At 44.1% G+C, this 22,237-nt stretch overlaps 1 protein-coding gene across 2 annotated transcripts in view; it reads right to left on the bottom strand.

Annotated features, from left to right (window-relative positions):
* Positions 1 to 22,237, bottom strand: part of PAH (phenylalanine hydroxylase) — a 41,681-nt gene that overhangs the window by 12,839 nt on the left and 6,605 nt on the right. For both annotated transcript variants that reach the window (XM_082240578.1, XM_082240577.1), the window contains exons 2-5: positions 20,856 to 20,963; positions 11,997 to 12,180; positions 5,705 to 5,793; positions 3,942 to 4,009 (exon numbers count right to left, since the gene is read on the bottom strand). In XM_082240578.1, the coding sequence (XP_082096704.1) occupies positions 3,942 to 4,009; positions 5,705 to 5,793; positions 11,997 to 12,180; positions 20,856 to 20,963 (449 nt within the window). The remainder of the gene's footprint in view (positions 1 to 3,941; positions 4,010 to 5,704; positions 5,794 to 11,996; positions 12,181 to 20,855; positions 20,964 to 22,237) is intronic.

Here is a 22,237-nt window from a genome sequence, read left to right as displayed (position 1 = left end):
AGTCTGGCTCTGCCTCGAATGAGAAGGGAGTCCTTTGACCTGCTTCACTTTATTGCCTTGACATTAAAGCGGAGGGAGGCTGATTCTTCAGAAAATAATTTCAAAAATGGACAGGCGGCCCTCCCCAAATCAAAGAGTCTTTTCCAGCAATTTAATAGGGTTTGAGGCGCTGCTGGGATAATGCGAGGGATTTCTAGAGCTCCAGGCTCTTTGTCGAAATACAAGCGATACCCCACCATTCCCTACCCCCTTCGTTTTAGCCGGAGCCTGATGGCAGCCCCCCAATAATTGTGCAATTTTCTGTGTCTCTGCACCAGTCCTCCTTGATCTCTGGAGCTTTAAACGTGATTTTGAATTAGAGGGAGGGGGAACCGGGACCACTGTGGTTTCTATAGCATTGACCTTTTCTAATTAATCCTTAGGCCACCTTCATGGGCCCAGAGAAAAGAGCAGAGGCTTAAGGCACCGCCAGACACCAATTTGAAAGCTGCCAAGATCAATAGACTAGTGCTCAGGGTGGCAGGGGAGGTGGGGAAGGGGAAGGGGAGGGAAACTGGGATGCAAGAGGGGAGGAGATAAGCATGAATGCCTGAGGGTGGTGGAAAAAATGGGGCTCACAGAGCGCCATCCTAAATTGTCCATCCTTTTCTGTGTGGGCCTTGGGAATGCTACCATTTCACTTTCACAACTTCTACGATATCTTGCTTTAATCTGTCTTATCTATCTAACTATCATCTATCTATCTAGAGATATCTATGCTGCTTTTCACCAGAAATGGTCATTGGGGCATTTCACAGCAAAATAAGGCAGTATAAAACATAGTAACATAATAAACAAGCACACTATGAATGATTTTCATAATATACATTCCTTGGTTATACAGAGATAAATTTTTTTTAAGGAGGGGAAAAGCAGGGTAGGGTTGAAGGGGGAAAATCATTTCTGTCCATGTTAATATTGCTACCTGAGCCTCTTTTAAGGCTCAACAGGAAATTATGGGGCTCATGGCACATTCATGATATACATTTAAAGCACACTGAAAACACATGACTTCCACCTAAGAATCTTGGGAACTGTAGCTTACCCCTCCACAAAGTACTCAGCTCAGTCAGTAGAACATGAGACTTAATTTCAAGGTTGTGGGTTCAAGCCCCACGTTGGACAAAAAGATTCCTGCATTGCAGGCAGTCGGACTAGACGACCCTCGTGGTCCCTTCCAACTCCACAATTCTATAGTTCTACAGATCCCAGAATTCTTTGAGGATGGCCATCTGCTTTAAATGTATGCTGTGCGTGTGGCCTTAGTCCAAACCACCTGGGGGGCATTCAGTTGGTGAAGACAGGTCTAGATGTATCCCGCTCTAGAGTTTGCAAGGTCCATTTGCATTGCCCTTCACAATGGCCAGAGGAGTTGGGTATTGGCGAGGAACTCACATCCATCTGTCACTCTCAAGGGGCTTGGAATCAGCAACAGACTCACACAGGTAGGTCACTGGGCCCTGGCATTTACCTGCCTTGGCCGACTTCTTCGGTGTGATACTGGAGTCCTGCTCTTGGGAGCAGCCAAGTGATGGGGCAGATCCAGTGTGCCTGCTGGCTTCCACCTCTGATGAGAAAGATGGCTGGCGGCCATCTTTACGAAGAGAATCCTACCCTAAGGAAACCTGCAAACCAGGACAGGAGTGCCTATGGCTCTCACGAACATCAGAGACGGGTAAAGGGGCAATTGGAAGAGAGGGTGGAAGCAGGGCAGAGGTTGGCAAGGACCCCTTAGGGAGGTGTTGCCTAAAATCAGTTCTAGATGAATATTGTCGCTTCAGCCCATCCTATGCAAAACAGTGGAGGGGAAGCAAGCCATTAAAAAATTCACAATGCAGCTGGGCCAGGAATGACAGTCACAGAGGATGAGATCAAGACCACGAGTGATGAATTATTCCAATGCTGTTTACAGCTTCTACTTTAATGTATATTGTGCGCATTCCCCATCTCTCCCCTGTTTAATGGCAGGAGCATAAGAGGCGCTGCTTCATTTGGCGCTTGGGGCTTTGTAGTTGCCTCTGATGCTGCGAGTGCCATTAAATAACAAAGCTTTGCGAGGCCAGAGCTTGGTCCTCATCTGAATCCAATTGATTTCCGGTAAGCTGCAATTTTAGGATAAATGCAGTCAAAGGAGGATTTAAGCACAGAGAGGAAAAGAAAGCCAGCAAGGGAAAATAAACACTTTGGGGGAAAGAATTGGTTTGGTGAAAAGGTTCCTGGCCAATTTCATCTGGACTGTCAGACAGTTCAGATTTGGTGCTGTGATTGAGCCCTGAGTCCACATGGCAGTGCTCCGATTTCCCCATCTCGCTTTTAATTTAGCAGCAAACCATTCCCCCTAGAACATTGCAGGTTTGATCCCTGTAGGGGCAGCTGCATATTCCGGTATTGCAAGGATTGGACTAGATGATCCTCAGGGTCCCTTCCGACTCTGCCATTTGATGATTCTGTGTGTTCAAGTAGGTGGCATTCAACCTCTTGTATATGCTACCCATGGAAAATAAGTTGCCTTTCTACTCAAAGACAGCCAGCAAGTGATGGTACAGGTTAAACAGAGTCATTTATCCATCGTGATCCTTCTTTGGATAGTTCACAAAGTACACTAAAGTTAGCATATAGTTATGAAACACACTTGAACAGTAGTGTGAATCTCTGCCTGTGCACCCACCGAACAGATGGCTAACTATGCTTATTTGTTGTTCATTTGGAAGTGAGTTGGGAAATGTTTAAAATACAGTAGTACCTTGGGTTACATACACTTCAGGTTACATACGCTTCAGGTTACAGACTCCGCTAACCCAGAAATAGTACCTCGGATTAAGAACTTTGCTTCAGGATGAGAACACAAATCGTGCTCTGGCGGCGCGGCGGCAGTGGGAGGCCCCATTAGCTAAAGTGGTGCTTCAGGTTAAGAACAGTTTCAGGTTAAGAACGGACCTCCAGAACTAATTAAGTTCTTAACCCGAGTGTCCACTGTATATATATATATATGAGGGGAGGAGGGAGGGAACATGCATGAACACAGGGCTCATCTATGTAGCATCAAGCCACACTTTGGTGTTCACAGAATCATAGAAATGTAGAAATGTTGGAAGGGAGCCCAATGGTCATCTAATCCGACCCCCTGCAATGCAGGAATCCCAACTAAAGCATCCATGATAGATGGCCACCCAACCTTTGCTGAGGGAGTCCATTCCACTGTCAAACAACTCTTACTGTCAGAATGTTCTTGCTGACATTTATTTGGGATCTCCTTTCTTGCAACTTGAAGCCATTGGTTTGGGCCCTACCCTCCAGAGCAGGAGGAAACAAGCCTGCCCCCCATCCTCCATGTGACAGCCCTTTAGATATTTTAAGATGGCTACCATATCTCCTCTCAGTCTCCTCTTCTCCAGGCTAAACATACCAGGTTTGGAGTAACCCACTCTCTACACAGCCATTTCCTCTCCATCTTCTTCCCCTTCCTTCCTGGTCCTCAGCCTTTAAGCTTACCTTGAGGACAGGGTCGGATGCCTGTTCCCCCTCATTCGCACCCAAGCCCCAGTATAACTTTTGTAATCGTCCCATGAGAATTGGAGAAGAACCAGCAAGGACTATGCAACACTCACATTCACCATTTCTAACTGAGTCAGAAGGGCTTTCTTCTATATATGACCAGATCCTACAATATATCTGCAAAGGGACTGTGGCATTGTCAGGATGGAGACCCATTGACAGCACTGGTTAAGTAGAGGCAATCCAGCATCGCGATGCTATGTATATTTAAATCCTCAGTGCCCCAGACATATTTCAGCATTATCCAAAGAATGAGCACACACCCCAACCCCCCACACCATTTCATCACAGATAATATATTGACTTTTAGGATACATTTTGTCCCTTGTTGTCTTTTGCACACTTACTGTCTGTAGTTGTAAGCTATATCTGCAAATTCCTTTCTTCTGGCCCGATAAACAGGATCTTTGAAACCCTGATGGGGGGGAGAGAATAATAAAAAGCACTGGTTTGTGAGTGTCGAAACAGAAATGCAGTTTTAACAAGAAGTGCAGAAGCAACAAAATGCGTCTTGTGTGAATAAAAGCATAACTTTTTGTGGACTAGAATCTATTTCATCAAATGTGTGAAGATTATCCTAAACTGACAGGTCCACATGGAGTGAGGGAGAAAGGAAGAAATGTTGGCAATGAGGTTGGAGGGAAATAATATACAAGAAATATAAATGGTGCCCATTGTGCTAAACCATAAATGTATGTAGAATAATGGCAGTGATACTTCACAAGGCTTTGTTGACTGTAACACAGCCTATAGCGTTGGGGAAGTTACAGGTGGCCAGTGAGGAAGAGGAAGAGGAAGAGCTTTGGCCCACAAGCCTGAGGGTTTTCTGCACTGCAGTCACCGAAGACAATGTGATGTTTCCAGATTCATTTGCTTCTTCACATCCTAAATTACCTAATTGCAGCTTGGTTCCCCACCCCCCAAAAAATCCAGAAGGAAAGTCTCATTATCTAATTAATACTAGCTCATGCATGCAGGATACAGCTTTCATGTCAGTACACTGAGGTTTTGTTTGGCTGATGATTTTGTCCTGCTTTCAACCACTGCACCATCTTTTCATCCTGACAGAAGCTCTGAGAGGACTCTTTGATTCAATCATTCAGAGCAATTGAGTCTCCATTCACCCTGCTTTTTTTTAGGACTCTGCCAAATATTTGTGTGCCAAGTGACTGTACAGAATACATAGCTCATTTCAGATTAAACTACATCTAGTGAAAGACAAATCACACTGCCCCAATTAATGTAATAGCTGCAATTTTATTTTATATTAAAAAAAATTTGCTGCACTGCGTGTAATTTATTTGCAAGTATCCTGCATTCATTGAATTAATAGCAGTAAATCCTGGCTGCTGCGCTTCGTCTCCTGACATCAGAACAAGGTGCTATTAGCCTGAAAGGATAAGGCAAGTTGTTTACTTGCTTTGGGGTTGTATGTTTCATTCATTTTTTAAAAAAATTACCTGCCAGAGAGCCGCATCCATAGGCTTAGAATAAATTATAGCCTTTGGAGTGGCTCCACGTTTTTGTTTTATAAACTGTACTAATTTGGGACTGCACCATTTCAGACTACAAGGGGGGGTAAGGGCATGTATTTTTATGGCTCCCACACATTACAAAACCCTGAATAATTTCCTATAATGCATCATGGGTTCATTCTGAAAATATTTGTCCCAAGTTTTTAGGAACATAGGAAGTTGCCTTATACCAAATCATACCATTGGTGCATCTAATTCACTGTTGTCTGCACTGGCTGGTAGAAGCTCTATGGGGTTTTTTAATAGAGCTGTAATCATCAACAACAACAAAACCCCAACAGTATCCAAGAAAAAAAGATCCAGAATCCATAGCAGGGCATTACCCTACTATTAGGCCAAGAAAAAATGTCACAAAACAGTGAAGGAGCTTTCAAGTTCTTCAGAATTCTCCATTAGGCTGAATGCTAAGCAAAGGCAGGAAGGTGGAGAAAAGGGTACCTTGATTTTAAAGCCTTAAAGGTCTCAGTCTGGAGCACACCAAATATGTTTTCAAGTTGTTCTCTGTGCTCATGAGGACTAGAAATATCATTTTTTTAAAAGTATGTAAACAGAAAGACTTTTTTATTTTGCCTTACGGGGTGGTCGGCATCCAGTTCTGCTCCGTAGCTGAGAATTTGATTGGCAAATCTATCCAGTTCTTTAATCGTTCTCGGGAACCATGGAACTAGACAGCGGGAAAGAAAACAGGAATAGTCTTTAGCTTCTTGTTGCTGGCTCCCTTCAGTGACTTTCTGTCACTGAGCTATGGTCTTCGCCAAATATAAATCAGCAAAGTGTTAGCCCTTATTTAATGTTAATGCTAGGAAATAATAATGCTCGCATTCAAAGCATTGACAATACTGAGTCTTATGGCATTTAAGAACTAGCATATTTCCTGATGGCACAAGGAATCAGTTAGTGTTTACGGAATCACAAGGCTACTTTTTTTGTTTTTGATGTAACAGTCTAACTTACAGCTGTGCTGACTGTGACTGATACTTGTAGCCAAAAATATATGGAGGGCACCAGGTTGACGAAAGCTGCCTAGGATGACATTTTGGCGTTTACATGGCATATAAGAAAAGCTTTGTGCACTGAATTTCCGCCTCTTACATAGCCTCTGTCTATTAGCCAGTGTGGTGTAGTGGTTAAGAGCGGTAGTCACGTAATCTGGGTAACCGGGTTCGCGTCTCCGCTCCTCCACATGCAGCTGCTGGGTGACCTTGGGCCAGTCACACTTCTGTGAAGTCTCTCAGCCCCACTCACCTCACAGAGTGTTTGTTGTGGGGGAGGAAGGGAAAGGAGAATGTTAGCCGCTTTGAGACTCCTGATGGGGAGTGAAAGGCGGGATATCAAATCCAAACTCTTCTTCTCTTCTTCTTCTTCTATTAAAATATGACAGTTCATACAGCAATAAACCAAGGATATTGAAATGTGTTTCCCCTAAAAGCTAAGAAATATTATGAATTGTACCACTAGAGGGCAGCAGAAGCAAAATATTGCTGCTTCAGTCACACACTTTCTCTTACTTAAGAGTTCTGTTTACTTTAGGGAGTTGTAGGTATCTCTTAAACACCTTTAACAATAAGCTTGTCTGCACACTACAAGGAACACAGGCGCAAGCTGGCTTTACACGCATACAAGTGTTTGCATTAAAGAGCCAATTATTTGTTGGTTTGGCATACACAGGCACACAGATTGTACACCCCTTAAATGCAACGGGTGGATACCTCTAACATAATAAGCACAAGCAACTCAAATTTCCACCTGTGCAAGGAGATTTATGGGAAATTTAAAAAGAGCAAACTTTCTCTCCTGCTGTTAATAACAGCATTGCGGAGGAGTGTGACTGTGTTGCTAACCAGCCGGCCAATATGCACTGCTCAGAGGTACATCCCACGGTATGGTCTGAAAGCACGAGACAGACAGCTGATAGACAGGTCTGGGTCTGGGCAGTGACTGGATGGGAGGCCATCTGTGAACCCCACAGAACACATTTCAGTGATGGAAGGAAGCTGGAAGACTAAGGTTTGAAATACCGGTAAATAGGTGCCTTGTGTGGAAGCCACTTTTAGCCACATTGCGCACATTCTAGCACATGGAGGCTGAATGCGAAGAGGGATCCCCACAGTTTCAGGGACTACATTCCTAGAACCACAGAAGTGTAGACCCTGAGGGTCATCTCTAGTCCAACCCCCTGCAATGCAGCTGCCAAATACAGGGATCGAACCTGCAACCTTGGCATCATCAGCACCACGCTCTAACCAGCTGAGCTATCCACTTTGAAAGAATGAACTTCTGGGGCTCTTTTATGTGCGTCTGTCAGGGCTGAGGCATATAACCGTTGGTTTGTCCTGCCCAGAAGTGTCTGACAGACAGCAGACTCTCCAAGAGACTCTGTGAACGGGCTCTTGATAAAGCAGAGATGCTAAGGACTGGATCTGCTCGAGACATTCTGCATGCAATGCATGTGCTCTGCCCTTGAGCTAGGAGACCTCTCTTTATTGGATGTCGTAATACTGCAGTCACAGTAAGGTAAAAGGAAAAGGACCCCTGGATAGTTAAATCCAGTCAAAGGTGACTATGGGGTTGCAGCACTCATCTCGCTTTCAGGCCGAGGGAGCTGGAGTTTGTCCGCAGACAGCTTTCCAGGTCATGTGGCCAGCATGACTAAACCGCTTCTGGTGCAATGGGACACCGTGATGGAAGCCAGCAGGCACAGAAACACTGTTTACCTTCCCGCCACAGTGATACCTATATATCTACTTGCACTGGTGTGCTTTCGAACTGCTAGGTTGGCAGGAGCTGGGACAGAGCAACAGGAGCTCACCCTGTCATGGGGATTTGAACCGCCAACCTTCTGATCGGCAAGCCCAAGAGGCTCAGTGGATGGCCATTGATTTTGTCCAACAATGTCTTAAGGGCTACAGGGTCTTCATCCCCGGTCTGCTTAAAATTAAGTGGGGGCTTACAGTCAGGTAAGAAGGTACAGGATTGCAAACTAAGGCTGTGCTTGAAAGGCCTTTGCTATTCTCATGTCCTCCAAATGTTGCTGGATTGCAGTTCCCATTAGCCTCAGTCAGCATGACCAAAGGGATGATGGGAGTTGGAGTCCCACCACATCTGGAGGGCACTTGTTTCCCCACCCCAGGACTAGATGGGACTTTGGGCAAATAAATTGTGACAAGGGCTAATTTGGGCTCAACTGCCCAGCTTACGCCAGAACCATTGGCCACAAAGAGCAAACAACAACAGCATTCCAAGAGATCCTTTTTAAAAATAGAAAATCACATTATCCGCTTGCTGAGATGTTATTTGGCCCATTCGATGGGCTCCCTCCTCCAGCCCCAGTTAGCCAGACATGTTGTCTCTTCCTGCTGCCATTAATGAATGGCCAGAGCAAGCTGTTGCAACACTGACCCTCTGTGAAGCTCTGCAGTGCAAATGCAGGCTGATCAGTAATAAATATTGATTTGTCTGCAGGAGAAACAGCAGAGTTTTATGGTCCTGTGGTGAACACCCAAGTAGTGACCAATTTAACATGGGGTCAGATGCTTAATAGGATGCTAATCAGCTATTTATATGAGGGGGCAACAAAACCGGAGGGCTTCAGAGGTTCTGGGGAACTCTGTCCATTCTGGGGAGGGGTCAGAGACAGGGCTTTAAAATTTATTGTCGGTCCTAGGCCCAGGTTGGAGCCTTTTAAAACATAGCCAACTGCTCAGCTCAGCCCCAGGGTCCTAACAAACAAGGCTTCTACAGACTTTAAGCCTCTCGCTTGTCTCCGGACAGCAAAGCATTGTCTTTACCTCCCAACTCCCACTGAAACAGAATCATATTTAATTCTTTTATTCAAGGCTACTAGGGGGGTCTGAACTTTTTGCCCATATTAAAAAGGCTTGTGAGCAAATGGCACCGTGGCTTAGTTGGCCGATAACAAATCTTGAGTACAGCTCATGGCTAGTCTGGAGAAAGCTTTTCTCTCTAGATTGGAGGAGCTCAGTTTTTAAAATGGCACACAGATTGGAGACAGGGGTGACGTCCTGTTTGAAAGCTGCTGCTCAAAGCACCTTTCTCTGCATTGCTTTATGGGAAGGTTGGCTGCTTATGATAACTTTGCAATCTACAAGATGGCTGTGTAAATCAGCTTTCTGTAAACCCCAATCCTAACTGCGTCGACTTGAAACTAAGACCCAACAACTTCAATGGGTCTTATGTTTAAGGGAGCATGCCATAAGATGCTATAAATGACAGAGAAGTAGAACCCTCTTCTCTCTCCTTTTTGCTCCAAATTATAATTAAGAAAGATGAAGCAAGATGACCCCCCTCCCCCCACAGACCCACACAGTCCCCAAAGTAATTAAACCTTCACTTTTAAGTGACTGTGATTCCCTGCCAAGCCATAACATTTTGCCCCTTTCCTGAATGGAGGGCTCCAAATATTTTCCTTTTTCTCAATGCAATGTCATGGACAGGACACAAAGGGAAGGGTAAGGAGATTATAAGGATTTATTCCAGGAAGATATTACTACCCTTTCATGTTGCTCCCGGGAAGGAAGGCGAGGCAGCAGACCTAAAGCATTTTAAGCCAACCTTAACTGAAATCCTATTAAGATCACATCTGCTGCTTGAGAAGCCAGGAGGGCATTAAGATTTGGATACGTGTACATGTGTATGAGACATAGAGAAGGGTCTGCAGGTGGTCACTCATGGTCATAGAAAAGCTACCTCCAGGTGACTGTCTTACTCCCGTGTGCCTATTTATTTCTATATAATGAATAAGGAATCCATAAGTGACAAATTCTGAATGCAAACAGGTGGCGTGATGGGATTCATGCTCTGATTGTGCGCTTCTCTGAGTGCCTACTCTTGGGAACAGGAATTTTGCCTACATGGACCTCTGGTCTGATTTGGGCCCTTAGGTTATGTCTTTGTGAATATGGCACATATCTGAACCATTTGGCACTGTGATTGTGGGGAAATATTTGCCACTGACTAGGTATGGATGAATCAGCTTGTTCCCAACCCTTGCAAACTTCACAGGTTCATTCATAAGTCTGTTCTGATCTGTTTCCCCACAAATAAGCAATTCTTTTAAACAATCCACATTAAGAACATACCTAAGTACGTCATTAAATATGTGGTTTGTTACAATATACATTGTACATACGCTTCAGGTTACATACGCTTCAGGTTACAGACTCAGCTAACCCAGAAATAGTACCTCGGGTTAAGAACTTTGCTTCAGGATGAGAACAGAAATTGCGCGGTGGTGGGCGGCAGCAGTGGCAGGCCCCATTAGCTAAAGTGGTGCTTCAGGTTAAGAACAGTTTCAGGTTAAGAACGGACCTCCGGAATGAATTAAGTATGTAACCAGAGGTACCACTGTATTTAAATCACATAGTTATAACTCAATGTACAAACATATTTTATATTCAGATTTAATACCTTGAGGGAGGAATACAATGCCACACTAATTAAAAGACCCTTGGCTGTGTGCTAGCTGCAAAAGGACTTGCTCTTGCAGAACGGCAGGAGTCTAACATGCTTCTTGCTGCCGGTGGCCCAACAGATTGCTGTCTCCCCAATACTTTCTGTTGTGCAACAACTGGTTGCGCAACTGCTGGCACAACCGATGTGTTGGATTTCATATTGCACAACTAATATTCTTTCCCTTATGCAAATTCAACAGCCCTTGCATTGATGGTAAAAGGGAGCTGAATCCAAACCTTGGGTATTATTATTATTATTATTATTATTATTATTATTATTAGCCAATAATTGTATCACAAATATGTAGAAATGCACAAAGGATAATTATGTTCTAATTGACAAATTAATCCAGGAGGTATGGATCACATCAGTCTACACTGGAATTCACAGAAATCAAACTCCTCAAGCATCCCTCCTACCATCTGGGTCAAAGGAGATATAGCTGCTCCAGCTACATCTAAACCAGGGACGAGGAACCTGCATTGCTACCCAGGTTATTAGAGTACAACTCCCATCAACCCTAACTATTGTCCATGCTGCCTGGGGCTGAGAAGTGTCATAGTCCGAAAACATCTAATGCATCACAGATGTTCCCTATCCCTGCTGTATGCTATCTAACAATCCTACAATATCTAGTCACTGTAGTTAATCAATGCTAGTCCCAAAAAGTCTGGAAGGATCAGTAAGAATATATAATTAAAACATTACACATTTAGCTTTCCCATACCAAAGACATGCACGCCAGCCAAATTTTATATCATGGCCTTCCAAATCTAAAATATCTGCATTTTCCAATATGATCCATTCCCTTAACCAACACAGATATGCTGCCTCATAATACAATTCTAGGTCTGGCAGGGCAAAGCCTCCTCTTTCTTTTACATCTATCAAGATTTTATGTTTAATTCGTGGTTTTTCCCCCTGCCAGATAAATTTAGAGATATCTTTGTTAAATCACAGTTTTGTTTAGGAATCAGGGTAATAAATGTGTCTTTTCAGGAAGCCGGAACCACTCCAGTCACTAAAATTCTAGTCATAGTGTCTTTAAGTGGTTCAATCAAAGCCTTCAGATGTCTTCTAAAGGTTTTATAGTTACTCATCTCCTTGACATCTGATGGGAGGGTGTTCCACAGGGGGGTGCTACCACTGAGAAGGCCCTCTGCCTGGTTCCTTGTAGCTTCACTTCTCACAGTGAGGGAACTGCCAGAAAGCCCTTGGAGTTGGACCTCAGTGTCCAGGTTGAACAACAACAACAACAACAACAATTTTATTTATATCCCACCCTCCCCGGCCAAATGGGGGGCGGAGATGCTCTTTCAGGTATACAGTAGGGCTGGCAGTTAACCTTTTTGCTATAGGGAAGGAATGTTGTTATTCTGAACAATATCTCCTTACCGGCATCCTTCCTCTTTTCACGTGAAAGCTCATGGACATTTGCTCCAATGTCGTCTCTCAGTGTATGAATGATTCCCTCAAGAGCTGGGATGTTCTTGCTTTCCAGATTGATGAAAAATTCGTACTCATCTTTGTTCAGCCGGGAGGGTCTGGATTCAATGTGGATCAGGTTTATCCCCTTCTCCTGGAACAAAGACGGTAGCATAATGAAGAATGAAGCACAATTTTGGCTGGTGGCCTAGAAAGTGGCTGGGATCACTGCGTAGTTCACGGTGCATTAAAAAACAAAATACAAACTATGTTTATGAAGACTGAGCAGGTACACAAGTCCCCTGGTGTCTTCCCCACTATGCATCATATTTTCTAAATTTGAATCCTATTTTCATCAAGGGAAGTAATAGTACCACTCTATTCTGCCTTGGTCAGATACTACACCTGGAATACCGTGTCCAATTCTAGGCACTGCAAGTTAAGAAGGTTGTTGACAAGCTGGAACATGTGCAGAGGAGGGAAACCAAGATGATCAAGGGTCTGGAACCTATGCCTTATGAGGAATGGTTGAAGGAGCTGGGTATGTTTAACCTGAAAAGAGGAGACTGAGAGGAGATACAATAGCCATCTTCAAATATCTTAAGGGCTGTCACATGGAGGAGGGAGCATGCTTGTTTTCTCCTTCTCTGGAGGGTAGGACTGGCTTCAAGTTGCAAGAAAGGAGATTCCGACTAAACATTCGGGAAAGCTTTCTGACAGTAAGAGCTGTTCAACAGTGGAACAGACTCCCACGAGAGGTGGTGGACTCTCCTTCCTTGGAAGTTTTAAAACAGTGGTTGGATGGCCATTTGTCATGGATGCTTTAGCTGAGATTCCTGCATTGCAGGGGGTTGGACTAGATGACCCTTGGGTCCCTTCCAACTCTATGATTCGAAACGATGGACTGGGTATGGATAGGACATCCCTATTTTCATTTTCAGAAATTTAGGAGGATACGTTTGCCTAAATTACCATATGCAACTTTTATGCCCATTCTCTCCTTGTTGTGATGCAAATCCTCTTTTTCAGTAATGCCTAGCTGGCCACCCGAGCGACTTCTTCTTTATATCAAGTGACTATTGTAAGCAATTAAATTAAATCCTCACCGCATGCCAGAAGCACAAATTCTTTTCTTTCTTTCTTTGTTAAAAAAAAAAAAGAGGACTGCTTGGTCTGTGTTGAAAACACTGCTATGGTCATTATAGAAAACAGTCACCTCCAAGAATAGCCATGATAAATGCTGTTTTTTGGGGTACTTTAACCTTAAATAGATTCAAGAGCAGACCTTTGTGCATTACTGACACAGACCTCTGAAGTGACTCCCCACCATCGCTTGCCGTGAGCACTGCTGTATGTGCCTTTCTCTGAGTTCTTAGCAGTGGACACTACAGATGAACTTAAATTGTTTGACCAGATACCAACACAATAAGTTGAAAAGGTCAGAAGTGCATTCAAATCCTGCAGCTCAGGAAAGATGTTCTCCTAATTGAGCTGGTCTCCATGCAAATAATGCATTTAACTAGGCTGCTCCCTGAGGTCAAGTTGTTTTAGTTCTCTAAAGGTCTGCATCACACACAGACAATGCTTTGTGTTTGCTATTTAATTAGGTGCTCGCAAATCATTAGAGGGCTCCAGCAATAGGAAAAAGTTAAAATTACTCCCAGCAAGATTTATTATGATTGAGACCAGGCTCAAAAAGTCACAGCCTGATCTCAGCAAGGAACCTTCCTTGGGTCATCTTTGAGATTAATAAGGCTTTACATCGGAGGTGTATTTGTCTTTACTGCAAAGGGCTATGGAGCATCACACTTGGTTGTATCGCATCTTAAGAGCCGCAGCCAGAAATGTTACAGCATCTCCACCACTTAGGGTCCGGTGCCAGAGTAAAGCTTCAGCACCCACCACCAAGGAGGCCAAAGTAGAGGGCAGAATGAAACTCTTTTTGACCCTTCTTATGTGAGAGTCCCTGGATTCGCTGAGGAGCAGAATGAATGACTGCAGGGCGCCAGAAAGGGGCAGATGGCTGAAGCTGTGGAAATAGAGAGATTAAAGGAGTGACTATTGCTGTTCTAAAAGCCACAAGGCCACACAAGGAGGAGGTTGCGAAGGATGCTGAAAGTTGTCGGGAGAACAGCTTTCCCCTTCCCATAGCTACAATTCCCAGATGTGGTGTAGTGGTTAAGAGCGGTAGTCACGTAATCTGGGAAACCGGGTTCGTGTCTCCGCTCCTCCACATGCAGCTGCTGGGTGACCTTGGGCCAGTCACACTTCCTGAAGTCTCTCAGCCCCACTCACCTCACAGAGTGTTTGTTGTGGGGGGGGGGGGAAGGGAAAGGAGAATGTTAGCCGCTTTGAGACTCCTGAAGGGGAGTGAAAGGCGGGATATCAAATCCAAACTCTTCTTCTTCTTCTTCTTCCCTGTGATGAGGGACAGGATCTCAAGCCATTCTGAAAATTGCACCACCAGAGTCCCCTAACAACTCTTAGCAAACTACAACTCCCAGAATTCTTTGCGGGAAGCCATGACTGTTCAAATTGGTATTGTGGTCATTTAAATGTAGGGCATAAATGTGGCTGTAGTCACAACTAATTTGCTGGTCTGTATCCATTATGTGTTTCTTTGGGCTCATCCAGATTTTCTTTTGAGCTGTGTTTCTAGGCACAGGTCCTAGAAAGTGTCTGAGCATGGGTGGGTATTTTTTTGCCCTGCCACTTTCCCTGCAGAAACCCGGTCTTTGTCAATGAAACGGAGCAAAAAGCAATTCGTGGACAAGTTGGATTTGTTTGTTCCAATTCAGCATTAAAAAGTGGGTTTTCGAAGGGAAAGTGCCAGGGATAATAATAATAATAATAATAATAATAATAATAATAATAATAATATCACTAGAACCTGGAACTTTAAAGCACAGTATTGTGCCTAGAAAGCATGGGGCAAAGGGTAAGAGTGATAAGCCCTTTGAGGTTTGCTCAAAGATTCACTGGGCAATCCCATACATCTTATGCAGATATAAACCCCATCAACTTCAGTGGCATTACTCCAAGGTAAGTGCACTAACTCCAAGTTAAGCATGTACAGGATTGCAGTCTAAGGATGTAAAGCAGTACTCACTCATAAGTCCCACTGAACACACTGGAATTAATTCCAAGTAGACATGTACAGAAACGAGCTACAAAAATTGTTTTGGGGCTTCCCTAACAACATTTAGTAACATTCAATTAAATCCACAGGTTATTGGGTTGTTAAAATTTTGTGGTTATTCTGCGAGCCATCTTGAGATTTTATGATGAAGGGTAGCATATAAATTTAATAAATAAACAAATAAACGTGATCTCTCTGTTACTAGCAATTGGTTTAATTCAAAATATTTATAGCTGTTTAGAGCTAGGTAAGTTTTTGAAATCCTAATAGCGTTTCAGTACTCATACTCCACCTAGTGCCTAATGCTAAACTTGCAACTAATTGTATATAAATTCATTTCAGAGTGCTTACAATTATAAAATAAAAGAGAGTGTTTTCCATTATAAAATACAGTGGTACCTCGGTTTACGAACAGTCCTGTTTATAAACATTTGGTTTACGAACTCTGCAAAACCGGAAGTAGTGTTCCAGTTGCGAACTTTACCTCGGTCTACGAACGGAATCCGAATGGTGGAAGGGCACCAGCGGCGGGAGGCCTCATTAGGGGAAGTGCACCTTGGTTTAAGAACGGATTTGGTTTAAGAACGGATTTCAGGAACGGATTAAGTTTGTAAACCGAGGTACTACTGTAGTGCTTACACTGTTTACTCCAGGGTTCCTTGGATGCATTATTCTGTAAACCGAGTAAAAGAAGCAGAAGAAGATATACAGGTCTGTTGAACCACTGCACTATTTTTACCTTTTTTTTAAAAAAAAAAAAGCCTAGCCTCTTCCAGGTGACCTATTTATTGAGCACTCATCCCAATTTGTTTGCACAACATTTTCAGGGTGGTTAGACAATGTCGACTATTTGCAGAGAATTCATTCTCATGTCTTTATGGGGAAGTTATACAATATTGCATCAAGCAATTGTTACCCCATACTTCCCAGGGCATTTCCCTAACTTTTTCTTTATTGTGGAAAATAAAGGTTCTGAGAGATCTGCATTGGCTCCCAGTACGTTTCCGAGCACAATTCAAAGTGTTGGTGCTGACCTTTAAAGCCTTAAATGGCCTTGGTCCTGTAAACCTGAAGGAGCGTCTCCACCCCCATCGTTCAGCCTGGACACCGAGATCCAGCGGTTCCCTCATTGCAAGAAGTGAGGCTACAGGGAACCAGACAGAGGGCCTTCTCGGTAGTGGCGCCCACCCTGTGGAACACCCTCCCTTCAGATGTGAAGGAAATAAGCAGCTATCTTATCTTTAAAAGACATCTGAAGGCAGCCCTGTTTAGGGAAGTTTTTAATATTTAACGCTGTACTGTTTTTAACACTTGATTGGGAGCCGCCCAGAGTGGCTGGGGAAACTCAGCCAGATGGGCGGGGTATAAATAATAAACTATTATTATTATTAGGGACGCGGGTGGCGCTGTGGGCTAAAGCCTCAGCGCCTAGGGCTTGCCGATCGAAAGGTCGGCGGTTCGAATCCCCGCGGCGGGGTGCGCTCCCGCTGCTCGGTCCCAGCGCCTGCCAACCTAGCAGTTCGAAAGCACCCCCGGGGGCAAGTAGATAAATAGGTACCGCTTACCAGCGGGAAGGTAAACGGCGTTCCGTGTGCGGCTCTGGCTCGCCAGAGCAGCGTTGTCACGCTGGCCACGTGACCCGGAAGTGTCTCCGGACAGCGCTGGCCCCCGGCCTCTAGATGTGAGATGGGCGCACAAACCCCAGAGTCTGTCAAGACTGGCCCGTTTGGGCAGGGGTACCTTTACCTTTACCTATTATTATTATTATTATTATTATTATTATTATTATTATTATTAAAAAATGATGGGGAGAGAGGAGCAAGTTGTGCAAGCTTTAACTGAACTTAAATTTGCTAGCATGTTATTGAATCCAGCTTGGAAATACAGAGTCTAGAAGCACCCTGAATCTATGTTCACCAGGTGAAGTAAACCAGACATGAAGTTGAGAATTGTCACCTCCCATATCCTGTACAACAATATGTCAATGAACAAAGCTTTTTCTTTTTCTTTTTTGCCCACATTATATTAGCACCAACATCTGTTTCCAGGATGCTCTGGAAAGTGGGTGAATTTCCTGAGTCAACAGTTTCTCTCATCTGGAATGACCCTGATTCCCAGCTAGTGAAATGGAAGGGGATGCGCTGTAAAACCCATCTGTAGCTCCTTTGCTATTAAAACGTCTCCTTTCACATCCATCATGGTAAACCTCTTCAATGTTTTTTCAAGGAACGGTAGCCAAGTGTTGTGCTGAGCAGAGCTGTCTCTGTGTTCTTAATGATAGTGTTATCAAGCAAGTTGTTTGAACCTTTTGCCACCTTTTAAGAACATAGGAATGGGACGCAGGTGGCGCTGTGGGTTAAACCACAGAGCCTAGGACTTGCCGATCAGAAGGTCAGCGGTTCGAATCCCCGCCACGGGGTGAGCTCTCATTGCTCGGTCCTGCTCCTGCCAACCTAGCAGTTCGAAAGCACGTCAAAGTGCAAGTAGATAAATAGGTACCAATCCGGCAGGAAGGTAAACGGCGTTTCCGTTCGCTGCTCTGGTTCGCCAGAAGCGGCTTAGTCATGCTGGCCACATGACCCGGAAGCTGTACGCTGGCTCCCTTGGCCAGTAAAGCAAGATGAGCGCTGCAACCCCAGAGTTGTCCGTGACTGGACCTAATGGTCAGGGGTCCCTTTACCTTAAGAACATAGGAAGCTGCCTTATACTGAACCAGTCCACTGGTCCATGTAGCTCACCACTGTCTGCACTGACGGACAGCAGCTCTCCAGAGATTCAGGCAGGGCTCATTCCCAGCCCTACCTGGAGATGCCAAGATGTATACCTGGGACCTTCTGCATGTACAGCAGATGTTCTGCCTCTGAGCTATGGCTCTTTCACAATTATAAAATGCATTCATCTTCTACTGAAGACAACGAAAAGACTGCCCTCAAAACCATTTGTTCCTCCCCATTTACTTATAGCATCTGAGGCCCTACACAATTCCGTAACTGAATTCTTATCAATATGTACTCCACCCATTAGGACGCAGGTGGCTCTGTGGGTTAAACCACAGAGCCTAGGACTTGCCGATCAGAAGGTCAGCGGTTCGAATCCCCGCCATGGGGTGAGCTCCCGTTGCTTGGTCCCTGCTCCTGCCAACCTAGCAGTTCAAAAGCACATCAAAGTGCAAGTAGCTAAATAGGGTACCACTCCAGCGGGAAGGTAAATGGCATTTCCGTGCGCTGCTCTGGTTCACCAGAAGTGGCTTAGTCATGCTGGCCACATGACCCGGAAGCTGTACGCCGGCTCCCTTGGCCAGTAAAGCAAGATGAGTGCCAACCCCAGAGTCGGTCACGACTGGACCAAATGGTCAGGGGTCCCTTTACCCTTTACCTTTACTCCACCCATCTGTTTCCATCCCTGATGAAAATGCATCACTTTTAACAATGAGTTTATTCCCGCATTCCCCTCATCAGAGTAATGGATGGGTTAATTTTTATCTGGGCTGAACAGATCTCCTGCAGCAAATGGCTATGCCAGTTGCATCAATATACAAACACCACTCCCCTGCGAAAATGATGTGACCATCCACTCGGTTGCCAAATGTGCAGACGTGACTCTTTGAAGGTAGCTAGGGTAGTTTCACTGACCAAAGTAAATATTGCTTTTTATAAGCACATCCAAAATACCGAGAAAGATAACTGTTTTAAAGTTCTGTTTGCTCAGCAGAAGGGAGAGGAGGCAGAGAAATCTTTGTTAAGAGTTACATACCTGACTTGACTCTATACGCACATTTTGCCCACTGCACATAGCAGGTGTGGGGAACCTTTGGTCCTCCAGATGTTGCTGAACTACAACTCCCATCATCCCTGACCATTGGTCAAGGTTGCTGGAGATGATGGGAGTTGTAGTTCAATTAACATCGGGAGGTTCCCCACACCTGCCAATGCAGTTTGGGCAATTGCTCATTGCCTAGCACTCAAGGAACCGGCAAAAATTCAATTTTTCAACTCAGAACCAGCTGCATTTTCTTTTGGGGATGCTTGATAGACAGATGAGTTCTGAGTAAGATGCACCGACTGTGGGGGAACCAGTTCTGGAATTCTTACACGCACAAACTTTTACTTTGCTGGAAAGGGATTTATGGTTCCCATTCTTCTAGGTAATCATTATTTTTCCCCTGGGTTAACCAACAGAAGTGGTCTTGGGATGTATATTAACTTTTTCTACTTGTATTTCCCCTCCATGTTTCCCCTTCACTTGCTAGCTAATTTAATTCCCCCCCCCAGATACAAAACAAGTTGCCAGTAGTTTATTACACAACAGTTTCTCTGTTCAGAACTATTCCTCTCCAATGAGCTGCTTTTCAGAGGAGACTCAATGTTCTTTAAAGGAAACAAATGAAACCACAGAGGCTGGGCTTTTAACATGAGATGCTCTCCCCAGTGAGTCATGCCCAGCTTGCCAGCACTGGCATCTTTTGGGCATCAGGTTAATACTTTCCTCTTCTCTTAAGCATCAGATGAAATATGATCCAGCTGTGTCAAGGCTTTGTTAGTGCTCTCTCTGGGTGGCTGATGAGTCTTTTCCTCCTCGCCTGCCCCTGTGCAGGCTGGTTTTATGCTTTCATGCCTTACGTGTTCAATTTTGATAGTGATTTTTGTACGTTTAAAACAATTTTTTATATTTTAAAACTTGATTGTAAGTCGCCTAGAGACTGTCCTGGGTCACATTACTAGCAATTCAAGAAGAGCTGTTAATAAAGGCTCAATAACACCCTCTGTGGGGAGTACAGTTTGTTTTGTGATCATCTGACTTCCATAAATAGTGTTTCCCTCAAGAAATTTTATTTGGGGACACTCCCACCACATTTGCCAGAACTGTATGCAGTATCCCAAGTGTGGTCATTCCATGTACAAAAGCATTATAGTATTGGCAGTTTTATTTTCTGATCATCTCTAACATGGAATTTGACTCCTTTTTTAATAAAAAGAAAGATGCCTCACGCAGGAGTAACCTTTTTATCAAGCTATCCACAGCGACCCTGTGATTGCTGTACTGGTCACTGCCAATTCCTCTGGTGTAAGTGTGATGTTAGGTCTGTGCTTACTCAAATAAATAACAATTAAATACTAGAAATTGTCTCCAGCAGCACAAGGATCATGAAGTCATTAACTCTATGATTCTGCTGAGTCTGCTGTCACCCGCATGGTTATTTAAAACACATACAAATTCGATATCAGCAAAGTTTTATAGATGATCCTCTGTACTTGGAAGTAAGCCCCATACTGAAGACCTTCCTTTCTTCCCAAAGAGAGGGGAAACGGACGGGACCCATGGACATGGCAGCAAGTGCATGGCTGTTACTAAAAACAGCAGCTGTACATCTAGTTCCAGCATCTGCAGTATCTAGTAGAATTTGCCTTGTGCTGTGATGTCATGGCATTCCACTTTTCTCAGCCAATGATATGAGCTGGGAGTGGGGAAATGAAGAATGATATGATGGCATAATGCAAGAGCTTTCCCCAAAGGTTTTTTAACATGCATGCAATGAATACATGGGGTGTGGGGTGCAGAGGTGGTGCTGCAGTAGCACTGGACTCAACAGCTAAGAATAATGCGTCAGGATTGCAGTTTTGACAGCCTGATGTTGGTTCTGAAATTTCAGTCGTGTTTCTCTTGCCATACAGGCTTAGCAAAGCACATACCTCAAATATGCGCAGCACTTTAGCCAACGCTCCAACTTCTTCTTTGAGAGAGAAAATCAAGGAGATTGCATCATTCTGGGCCTTGCTTTCTTCAATGTAGCTGGATTCCTGCATGATATATACGCAAATGTTGACCATAAGTCTTTTCTCATAAACATGGGTTACAAGAAAAAAGAATGGGACAAACTCAAACCATCTGGGCCAAAGTCTACAGTCTGGAAAGTCTGCTGTGTGGTCAAGGAATCTTGGAGGCAGGGGTTTCTTGTGTCTTGGCACAAGAAGCTAATAAAAGGCATTCACTATGAACAATCTTGCTAATGAGGAAATGGTGAAGACATAAAGAGATCCAAAGACTGCTGGTAGGTTGCACAATTTTATGAGGAAAATCTTGAATAGATCCATGGAAGTGTTGTTTGCAAATCTAAGCAACCCATGAGGATTTGATTTTTTTTTTTTTTTACACCAGTTAATTTTATCCCTAGAAGAGCCAGGAATCCATCACTCAGAAGACGCTTTTAACTTCAGCACATTAATTTAGTCCACGGGGGGCTGCTCCTCAAAATAGGCCACAGCTAAACAAAAGAGAACTTCACCTGTAGAAGTCTGCTTGGACACTAAAAATGTCTGAAGAACAGAAACTACTCAGGGCAAATGTATATGTATTAAACATTTATATTCAGAAGTCCCCAAATGTTGGCTTGGCATGATTGTCTCAAACAAACCCAACCTACTCCCTCCTGACTGAGGGAAGGGGAATGGTCTCAACCAATGTCATGCTGAGTTCCAGGACAGCTTAGAACCAGGGGCAACTCACTGCTTCAACAGGTGAGTATGACTGAAGGAAAGAGCATCTGACCTTTATCCAAAGTTCCAGGACTCATCCCTCTAGTCTCACTGACCTTCAGAAGTCTTGCTGCTTTCAAGTGCATCCAACAGGCATGAGGCCAAGGCAAGCACTGGGGCAGGCAGTTGCCAGATTAAAGGATATGGTCACCATTAGAAACCTGGAGAGTGTCTTTGTGGAACCCTGCTTACATGCAAAATCTGGCATGTAAGTAGGAATAGAAACACCTTGATTTGAATTCTGACTTTTGTGAGTCTAGAACACTTGAGTTTATTGGAGGGAGGGGGGTAACAATAACTGAATAATATATACTTTGCTTGTATGTGGCTCTCATGATGTCTCCATAGTCTCTCCCCCCCCCCCCCACCTTCAGACCTGGACTGCAGGCTGGGGGTACCATTTTTGAAGTCTTCCCATTGTTAAAAAGAAAACCTGTACACAACTAAGATGGCAACTAACACAATAGGAAGAAATGTGCTAGCTTGTTTTGCCACCTGAGAGGCAAAAAGTTTAAAAATATATTATTTTTAAAAATATT

The sequence above is a fragment of the Podarcis vaucheri genome, assembly GCF_965113315.1.
Source record: "Podarcis vaucheri genome assembly, chromosome: 10".
Lineage (NCBI taxonomy): Eukaryota > Metazoa > Chordata > Lepidosauria > Squamata > Lacertidae > Podarcis > Podarcis vaucheri.
The sequence above is the reverse complement of the archived record's forward strand: the minus strand, read 5'-3'. Positions and strand labels throughout refer to the sequence as shown.